General features: G+C 42.8%; 2 protein-coding genes across 2 annotated transcripts; one reads left to right on the top strand and one right to left on the bottom strand.

The window, feature by feature from the left end:
• Positions 1-5,694: 5,694 nt before the first annotated feature.
• Positions 5,695-8,161, top strand: LOC131885239 (la-related protein 7-like). Its single transcript, XM_059233201.1, has 2 exons — positions 5,695-7,717; positions 7,779-8,161. The coding sequence occupies exon 1, from the start codon at positions 5,761-5,763 to the stop codon at positions 7,246-7,248; it is 1,488 nt and encodes a 495-aa protein (XP_059089184.1). The 5' UTR covers positions 5,695-5,760; the 3' UTR covers positions 7,249-7,717; positions 7,779-8,161.
• Positions 8,153-10,298, bottom strand: LOC131885236 (FAST kinase domain-containing protein 3, mitochondrial-like). Its single transcript, XM_059233196.1, has 2 exons — positions 8,533-10,298; positions 8,153-8,452 (listed from the first exon to the last, which is right to left on the bottom strand). Exons 1-2 carry the CDS (start codon positions 10,296-10,298, stop codon positions 8,215-8,217), a joined length of 2,004 nt encoding a protein of 667 aa, XP_059089179.1. The 3' UTR covers positions 8,153-8,214.
• Between the last annotated feature and the right edge of the window lie 15 nt (positions 10,299-10,313).

Here is a 10,313-nt window from a genome sequence, read left to right as displayed (position 1 = left end):
CAACAGTTTGAAAGTGCTGATAAACAATTTCAGTCTTTGGTATCTGCGACCTTTTTACCCACAGGATGATCATCATGTCCTTAACCGGTTCTTAAATTCTGACGATGTCTGATATGTAAATGATGGTCTCTCCCGCTCTCAATTTCGTTAAAGCAATGTTCAAACCCATTTTGAAGCTGCCCATGATCAAGAAATAGCGCATCCTTATCCAATTTCAGGGCGTTGACGTTCAAGAAGAAATCCCTAAAAGGCAGCTCTTCACCAATGTGTATTACCGAGCTCAAAGTGTGCCTGTAAGGTGCGAGCGCCAAATAATCGGACCATATTTGCGAGAAGGATCTTAAAAAAATCAGCATATCCGGTAAATGTTTCCGACCAACGTCTCGGATTGCTATTAAATCACCCACAAGCCTTTAACTCACTCAACCATGCCCCATCCCAAGTTATGAATTCAGAGTGGGAAAGAAAGTATGCATGAACTCTGATCACAAGAAACTTCCCTCATTTTAATGTGGCGCCTCCTCCTTTTCAAACATGTCAAAGGATTCGGTTTGCTTTAAACTGTGAAATTATTACAAAAAGCATTCGATTGGTCACGAATGGATAACTTTCATCGACCTCGTGAACATTTCAAGAGGCCATTGTGAATAAACAATGAACGAGGGAATCAAAATCATGAATAAGCAAACACCTCTAATCAACAACCACACATTTTGCAAAGACCGCTTATCGAATGCAATGTATCGCGATGTTTGGCTTGGAGGCCAAATATCTAGAGACCTTCCACATTATTACAATTCGACTTTTTATCCCTTCATCGCCAATGCTTCGAAAAGGCATTGGAGCAAACACTTCCATTAGAGATCTTTTGCTTAAATTACCGATTGCCGATCATCCGTCGATATTTTAGCTATCGCGTCCTTTTTCAAGGAAGCAATTTTTTACACTTCCCTGTTTGATCCTGCTACGGTTTGGCCAAGTTAATGAAGCATGCGATTTGACCGCGGCGAGTGATTCATCAAACTGTCCCAAATTTGATTGTGAGCTCTTTGCCAATTTGATCGAATTTATCACTCCTTGCACAACCACCGAAAATCGACGGTATCTTTCAATTGATGCCCACAAAGTGGATGATGATAAGACATGTCGTTGTGGAATTCCAATGCAATGTCCGGCCCTCGTAAAAATGACATTGAGAACGTGTTTTATCTAGGGTGATTGTCAAACCTCTAATCACGCAAAACAATCAAGGTAGACGTGATGGTTACAACGAAAATAAATGCAGTCATTAGCATATACACTCGTTCGGTTGACTTATTTCTTCATGACGCAGTTCTAAAATGGAAGCGGGACACAAAGAAAAATTGTCCTAATTTATGAGAGTCAAAACGCGCACTTTTTGTGATTATTTGGGACGCCAACCTCAACCACGTACTGTTTGAATCGCTTGTTTTATTCGAGAGTTCAAATGTATTTAGTGGATATTGTTCTCACAAATAATGATCGATGGCCTTGAAGCTCTTAATCTTCAAATATTGCAAGTACCTCTTGACCAATGGGACTATGACATCCTTCCTCTTGACCAAACACAAAAATGAAATTAAAAAAACAAATATTTGTCAATATGTTTCTACATCTCGGTACACGACAAGTAATCCTGTTCAATTTTGATTCCCTGAAATCCCAGAAAAGGTCCTGCAATTTAAGAAACAAGGTGTCTGACTCAGATGGTTAGCTTAGATCCCTTGCAGCGTTGAACGAAATAAAAGGTCACTTATGTTATCTTCTGAAAATATTTTTCCCATCTCAAAACTGTAATCCAAGTCTAGACAAATGATGATTGGAAACCCTTCAGTAATGCGGCAGTGTGAAGATAAAGTAAGGGAAAGGCTCATGTCCTGAAATATGGCGCAAGTTTCAATGCCAAAGCTATGGGTATATTGAAAGTTGGTAAGAACCAGAAAGAGGTGGTTGAGGTTTCAGTGTCCATCCTCGAACCTTTCGAAAGAGGAGAGCTAAAAGCAAGAACGGTAAATTCCTTAAGAACAAAACCTGAGCAAAGACGGAAATGTGCCACTCCTGGCATTATCATCAGACGGCCCAAACATCAAAGGGATCGAAATCTTTTATGAGACTAAAGAAGACCCACCTAGGATATGGTATTACGTTTGTCAATAGGCACACGTAATGGAAATTTAAATTCAATATGATTAAGCAAATATTTGAATGAGGAGAAGCATTTTCAGAAGAAAGTAATGTGGCCTGTGATTTTTTCCACCCTGTTTTGGGTCTTCAAACTAATACGAGGGTTACTAGTTAAAATCGTAGGACCAATAGAGTTAAACACCAATATGGGCTTTGCCAATGGATCAAAACGACAACCTCCAGTCTTGTTATGATCTACGTAGATTGTGATTTGATCACTCTTACGATAGTTAGGGTTAGGAATAAATTACTTTTACATTTCACATACATTTTTAATCTGATTTGCATTCTTGATATGCTGCAATTTGAGACCAATTCAAGAAAAAAACGCATTTTTTCAAGCCCAAATTGAGACTTCTTACAAAGTTTTCCAAAAGGTTTGGGAAAAGGTTTGACAAAATCTATTTTAAAAAAGTTGCTCTCCTTGACGCTTGACTTGGAGTCGAGTCGTTGTTAACAACTTTTTGACAAAATTTTGAGAAGGGCTAGATTAACATCAAGGCTGCTCATAAAATTCCATCCAAAGTGGAAAAATGCAGCAATACAAATCCATGAGGAAAGCGGGGAAAAAATGCATTCGCATGTTCTTAGAAAAGGTTTGCACATCTCTAGTGTTCACATTTATAGCAAAAGAGCAAAAATATTTTTCTTGCAAATCCCCATGACTTTGAATTATCTAAATATCAAAGAAATAATCATGTTTTATTAAAAGATCATTTTCAGGGCATTAGTAACGAAATTACAAGTAACGAATGCATGTAATTGCATTACATTTTAAAAGTGTGTAATTGTAACGACCCAAAATCTAAAAGAATTACTCGTTCCTTTTTCAGCTTCCAGAATGGCCTTTGAATTTTCGTTAATCTCGTGACTGCTGAGATTTCAACAGAAATTGCCATTTTTTGCTAATTCCATCTAGCATATTTTGATCAAAAAAAGTCAGGGCTGGAAATTGTGCTTGCTCTTAACTACACTGAGGGGTTTTTTGGTTTTTAATCTAAAATTCCGTTCGACTGAAGATCTGATTCAGTGCAGTTGTCAAAAAAAAAAAATCTCCTTGGCTTGAATATGATGCATTAAATTTCCAAAGCCTTATTTCCACGACTTAAGGGATGGACTTCTTACTGCGAAGCTTTACCGATTGGACAGTGTCTAACGCTCAGGGTTGTTATTGAAGCGTTAATGTACGTTTGATAAGGTCGATTTCGTCAAATCAACTTTCACAAGCTTCTTACACTGGCATCCTCATTTTTAAGGAATTCGTGCAGACTGAAATTCTGGCGATGTTCTTCTAAAGACTCCAGTGTCTCAACTCCTGAAAGAATTCTTTTTTATAAGTTAAGAACTTTTTCCCCAATAAACAAAACGATATTTTAAAAGTGCATCGAGGTATTTTCCTTGTCAATTACAAGCGATATAACAGGTCTTCAATGTCCGGATTCTTACGTGTTCAACCTTTATTGGTAATCTAAAATTTTAGTAAAAGTAATTGTAACGAGTAACGCCCTAAATTTTTTTTTTCGAGTAATGGTTGTGTAACGAATTACTTTTCTTGACCAAAGTAATTGTAACTGTAATTCGTTCCTTTTATTGAGGAACGACTAATGCCCTGATCATTTTAAAATAGCAACATAAATCTACCCCATCTAAAGTTGTTTTGATTATTGCACTTCAATCAAACAAGTGGCTCGATATGATTGCCCTCCCAAAGCTCACTACATAATTGTATGTAGGCAAAATCAATTTGGCAAACAATGAAAACACGAGGTTAGCCCATTCTTTCTCTGCAAAATTAGGTTCAAATTTTTGAGAGGGCACATTTTTTTACCTTGTCCGATTCAACTGGAATTTGAAATATGTATGGCACGTTTTATTTGAAGTAGGTTTCATCACCCTGACCAGCATCATGATAGAAAATTTTCATTCTTGACCATAAGCTCTACGTTTGCAATCTCACATACAGGGGTCGGAAAAAAAGATTGTGACTATCGTCAAAATAATTTGCTATTAGGTTATGACAAGCAGCCAAAACAAGTTAAAAAAAGGTGAATAATAGTTTTATAACAGATTTTTCATAATAATGCGAAAATACGGTGACCTGACAACTCGACCCAGTGGACAACTCGACCCATCGAACAACTCAACCCAGGACAGTAACTAAACACAACATTTTGACCAAAAAGAACAAGATTATGGAACAGAACTAAAGCTTGATGAGTCAACATTAGATTTGCATGCAAAGATGTTAGCATCCATAAGGCATTAAACAAAAGATCAATTTTGATTAAAACTTTGTCAAACTTGATTTTCACACCATGAGTGATTTAAAAGGAACTTGTTTTTAAAGATCAAATGGTGCATTGTCTCAAACCTTTCAAATTTTGACATGTTTCACATCACAGTATCAATTTTGCTCCACAAGTATGAACTATTTGTAAGCCAACATATTGGGCTTAATTTCTGTATTGCGTTGAGTTGTCCACTGGGTCGAGTTGTCGGATGGGTCGAGTTATTCGCTGGGTCGATTTGTCCTGGAACCCATTTTCGTCTTCCATGACATCTTCAATCCGTGATTGATTACACAAGTCCATGAATATTGAGTAAAAAGAGATTTGACATTTGTTTTCAACAATTTTATTTCATCAAGGGAAAGGGTTTTTTAGTCCAGCATGAAATGTCCGGATCCTGTCTCAAGTTTGAGCTCAGAAACGCTGAGAGACTATCAAAGGTTGAGAGAGAGCGTGTCGAATTTCTTTCGTTTGGTCTGTCCCCCCCAACGGACTACTAGAGTAATGGACTTACAAGGAAAGAGATGGCCTCATACAAGGACAATTATTTGCAACTTCACACGGCCCGAAAAAAACGGGAAGAGGTACGGTAGATTGCTACATAAACTGCTCTTGCCTTGCCTTGAACGCGATTTCTTTTCCAGACATTATGTGACCCGAGGCACTAATTGAAAATAAGATTTTGATAGAATTAGTCAAAAACAACACAAACGCATTATAATTCAATAACAAGGAATTGGCCTAATCGGCCCTTTATTTGGTAGAGGCTGAATGACCTCTGGAGTGCAGAACGTAAAACATATTTCGTGTAGTGTAAGGGGGCTATAGCCTCAACTATACATTTTATCCTACAATACAGCATTTTGATACGATCAAAATCTCTGGCCAACAGAATTGGCTTGGCCAAACTTGGGCCTAAAATCTTGGTTAGGGAAATGTAGTCAAAGTTTTGTTTTAATGCTTGCATAAAATGAGGCTCAGCAACATTGGCTTTTAACGATGCTACTTTCGAATAAATCACTTATCATAAATAAGATAAAAGTGGCTTGTCTTTATTTGGAATTATCTATATTTTTTATTCCACAAACCCATCATGAAAGAGAACCTAGAGTGGCTCGGATTCTAAGTAGATCATTGACCAATTTCGCGGGAAACCCAGTCCCAGTCCATACTTCTACAAGTCCGTGGTGCTAGCTTCATTTTGCACAACAATCCCGGGGAGTAAATAACAAATTCAGCGGGTGTGATTATTCCTCATGAAGCCACCATGAAACGTTCCGATACCTCCCTTGATCCCTCAGAGCACGAATCCTCAGCCAAGAAATCGCGAATCTTGACCCAAGTGTCGACTGAGCATCCAGATCTCGAGTCCATCCATCATCCCCCCGCCAAGGCCCAACGGAAACGCAAACGCGGTCTTTACAAGACCATAGTCCAACAAATGGAGTTCTACTTTGGCGATGCCAATCTGACCAAGAGTCGATTCATGCAAGAAGCTCTCGCCCAAGATCCCTGGTTGGATCTGGAGGTGTTCCTCAAGTTCAACAAATTGGTCTCCATGTTGGACCAGAGCTTTGCCCGCATTGACTTGGAGGACTTGTGGACGGCTTTGAGTAAGATCCAATCCGACCTGCTCGAGATCCGGGAACAGACCGATGGGAAGCGGCAAATCCGTCGGAAACTGCCGCTCAAGGTCAAGGAGAATGAGGATGAGTGCACGATTTATGTCGAGAATATCCCGCCGAATGTCTCCAATGATTGCTTGAGAAAACTTTTCACCCAATATGATCAAGTCAGTTATGTGTCTTTGCCCAAGTTCAAAAATCATGAGGGTAACAAAGGTTTTGCCTTTGTCGAGTTTGACACCCCCGAAGGCGTGCAGAAGGCGCTGGAGGCCTTCGGAGCTGAAGAGGGCGTGATCACAAGTGAAAAGCCGCCCGAAGAATTACAGAGCGTAAAGGCTTTCATCCGGGATGAGGCTGGTGATACCCAAGAGTCACAGCAAGAGCTCAATGAGAAAGACTCGAAAGAACCGAAAGAACCGAATGAGGAGACCCAAGGTCAGACGAAGGAGAAGAAGAGCAAGAAAAAGAACCGGAAGAGGAAACGCGAAGAAGCTCCGGAACAAGATGATGTGGAGCTCAAGATGATGTCTCTGCGGATCATGTCGAAACGAGAGTGGAAACGATTGCGCAACAAGTACCTCAATCAACAGCGGGAAAACTTTAAATGGGCCAAGAAGCAGATGAATAAACCGACGGTGAATACTCACATCAAATTCCAGGAGGACACCGGGAAACCCCGAGTTGATGAGAATGGGAAACCCTCCATTGAGTCGAGTGTGACCACCGATATCGAGGAATCCCAACCAGAGAGTCAATTTAGGCTCATCCCAGGCACAGTGGTCAAGTTTACCGTGGACACGCCCATTGAGGATCGGACTCAAGTCAAACGGCAAGTCAAGAGCGCCTTCATTGACGGCGTAGAATATGTGGACGTTCAAATTGGAGCGTCTGAATATCATGTGAGATGCCATTCGGCGGAATTGGCCGCGAAATTGGCGGCCGTGTCGTGTCTCGGGCAAGGCTGTGTCCTTGAAGGCCAGGACGAGGAGACGTATTGGGCCAAGATGGAACGAGAAAGGGCCGAGAAGCGATCCGGAAAAATCCCGAAACAAACGATTCGCGGCCGAAAAAAAGTTCTGAAAAAATTGGATGTGGCCGCCAACTCTCACAAGTATTTTACGGATGATTAATAGCGAGGTGGTTTTGCCATAAGATTCGAAGGAGTGAAGCACCTGTGAGCTAGGTAAACTTGTTCTTGAGGATTTTTTTCGGTATTCCCAAATAAATGAGACCTTTTTGGCGCCAAACTAGTTTACACACACACATATATATATATAATGACTCGAATCCACTCCATGCGGAGGCTGTATGAGTGCACTTGTCAAGCCTATTAACCAGTCCCAAAGTGCACTTCACCATGGATAGAGGATACTTGCTCTCGTTGCTCATGTTGGCTTTACATTCAACCTTCCACGTTTCTGGCCAAGTCAACTTTGGCCAAGATGAATCTTCTCCTATCACCAGCGGCAACACTGACACTTCGGGTGCACCCATTGAAGAAGGTCGCGCAGCCAAACCATTGACTCGCAGTGATTGCTTCTGTCAATGCAAGTCCTTGCAATTCAAATCAAATGATAAGGTCTTTGGGAACTGTGCCAGGTAATTTTGACTCCCGTTGGGACTAACTTCGAATATGCTCAAATTATTTTCCGCGTTTCAGTGAGATCCGCGGGAAAGAGTTCTGCATGGTAGAAGGCGGTAGGAGTAGTCCGTGTCCCGATTTGCGTCGATCCAAGCGATTCCCAGGGGAATACATCTCATTCCACGCTTGCGCTACCAAACCTCGAGAGTCCTTGGAGTGCAGGCGATTGGGGGTAAAGCCCCCCAGGCGACGTGTTACTACGGCCAAGCCCAAAAGACGAAGAACCTCCCCGAGATCCACGGTTCGTGATGAGAAGCCCAGAACCACCATAGACGAAGTTCCTGAAGAAGAGCTTGTGCCAGATATCCAAGTTGGGTCTGACCCTGACGACCTTTACTACGACTCAGATAAACCCGAGCCTGCTTACTATTATGACTTTGAATAAAGCTCAATTGAAACTGGAGGGGGATCGTATTGATTGGTTTCTTCAAATCTAAGAGAGATTACTTGGCTTTTATGGGGACAAAGCTTGGTGATATAACTGGGACAGATAGGACTCCAACTTGTTCGGGTACACCTTGAGTCGGTTGATGGTGTTTGAATTGATCTCCATGACTTTAAATCCAAGCGTCTTAAGAAGACGAAGTTGAAGAGCCTTGGGACCCAACAATCGTTTTCCATGTCGGTCGAAATCTTCAGCATTCCGAATAAGACCGACCACGACGCCACTATTTTCGGTGGCAGCTCCAAACCTACAGGAGTAACATACGAAAAATGATCATTGTCGTTTGATAAAGGAGGAAAATCAAGTTGAATCAAGTGGTCCTATTACCTTAGAAAGGCCGAGGCTCGTGTTGGGTAAATCATGAGGTCCATCACGTAAAAAGGATGAAGAGGAAGCGCTGACAGAGTCACCGAGGTCTGAACCCGGTTTAGGTCGTTCAGTATATTACCGAACACGTCCGCGCACAAGCGGATGTGTTTCATGTTCTTGGGGCGCCCCAATGAGACGTACTTGTTCATTTTGGGCAAGAAGGGCCCGCTATAGGAATCGACCTCAAGTTGGAAACAGTTATCAAAGAGTTTCAATTCAAAACGAGAGTCAATCACATCTTCTGGGGCCTGATTGTCCAGACGGTCTAGAAAATAGGGGTTGAAGATCTTGCGTACAAAGTTCAACGGATACCTTTCGATCATGATGAAGGAGAGTAGCAGGCCAAGGATCTCTTTGGGAGGAAATTCGCCAAACTTCTGATCCACCATCTCCTCCACAATCTGCCAAAACTTGAACCCGTTGGGTGGGCAGTAGTTCAGCTGACCAAAGATCCGGGTCATCGAGTACAATTGGGGCGTGGTGAGCGTTTTACCATGAGCGATGAAGTACTCGCCCACGCCTTCGAGAATGACCGGCGATCGCACGCGGAAATCTAAGCAATATTCGCAAAAGGTGGCCATCAGGTCTTTCTCCTTAATGTGGCAACCCCGGATCTTAATATACTTTTCCATAGTGGAAATGATCCGGGAATCGATGTACTCCAAGTTTTGAAAGCAATAAATAATGGCCAACACCTCCTCCTCGCTCAAAGAGTGGATATTAACGGTCAACCATTGAGACACGACACGGAGGACCTTATCACTACACACTTTCAGTTTAGTCAGCACCCGGAGGATCTCCAGAATGTCTCGTGTTTGGAGCTCTTGCCAGAAGACGACAATCTTGTTCTCCAGAATCGTCAAGATCAAACTCCGGCTTTGTTTGAGAAAAGGCAAGGTGGCAAACACGGCACTGATCTCCCGGACTGTCATCGGGTCCATTTGGTCCATGAGTGGCGACCAAAACTTGTCAGCCAATTCAAAGCACCGCTTTTTGTCCGGATAGAAGTGACCCATGACCTGAATGGCATCGCACACTTGCCGCAAAGTGAACACACCCTCACCTACGCAGGCCAAGGTCTCCTGACACATGCGCTCTTTGTAAGCCGTAGCCTCATCCGGCAATTGGTCTTGACTCACAATTTTCAACCCAGCCAAGATGACCCGAGGGTCCCGCGAACGGTACACGATATCCAGCAACATGTTGATGAAGGCAATCCTTTGGAAGGGTTTGAGCGAATCGTCCAGAGAAGTGCGGTTATTCCCGGCCAGCGTTTGTCGATGACATGCTAGGGGTGGAACGCCCGCAGGGCCTGGATTCTCCAGGTCAATCACGCGTTGAAGAGCGTGGACCGCCACATCGGGCGTGACCTCATCGAGCGGGATGGTTTCAAGTAAGGTGAAGATGGCCGAAGTCGAGGGACACCGATCGAAGCCGGCCATAATTTCGCGGGTCTCCGCCGTAATCTGGCTTTGATCCGAGGCCCGAAAGTAGGGCGTGGGCGTTTCCAGGTCATGTCGAAACGGGTCCATGCCCGCAATTTGTAACACATTGTGCACCTTAGTGACCACCAAGGGCAGTTCGCGAATCTTGAGTCCCGTTTGCACAAAGACCGAGGTCTGGCCGACTGGCGGGGTCCCGGACCCGCCTCCGGATTGATGGGCCATCCATCGTCGAACTAGGCAGCCCCATGGGACTGAATGAGTACGGACTAATCGATTCATAGTGTCGGCTAAGCC

This window comes from Tigriopus californicus, chromosome 8, assembly GCF_007210705.1.
Source record: "Tigriopus californicus strain San Diego chromosome 8, Tcal_SD_v2.1, whole genome shotgun sequence".
Lineage (NCBI taxonomy): Eukaryota > Metazoa > Arthropoda > Copepoda > Harpacticoida > Harpacticidae > Tigriopus > Tigriopus californicus.
This window is presented reverse-complemented; position numbering and strand designations above follow the sequence as displayed.

Bases quoted from the DNA above. Each gene is read 5' to 3' on its own strand.
- LOC131885239 (XM_059233201.1), top strand. From the start codon at position 5,761: ATGAAACGTTCCGATACCTCCCTTGATCCCTCAGAGCACGAATCCTCA.
- LOC131885236 (XM_059233196.1), bottom strand. From the start codon at position 10,298: ATGAATCGATTAGTCCGTACTCATTCAGTCCCATGGGGCTGCCTAGTT. The intron at 8,453-8,532 runs GTAATAGGACCA...TTACTCCTGTAG, and splicing joins CGAGCCTCGGCCTTTCTAAG to GTTTGGAGCTGCCACCGAAA.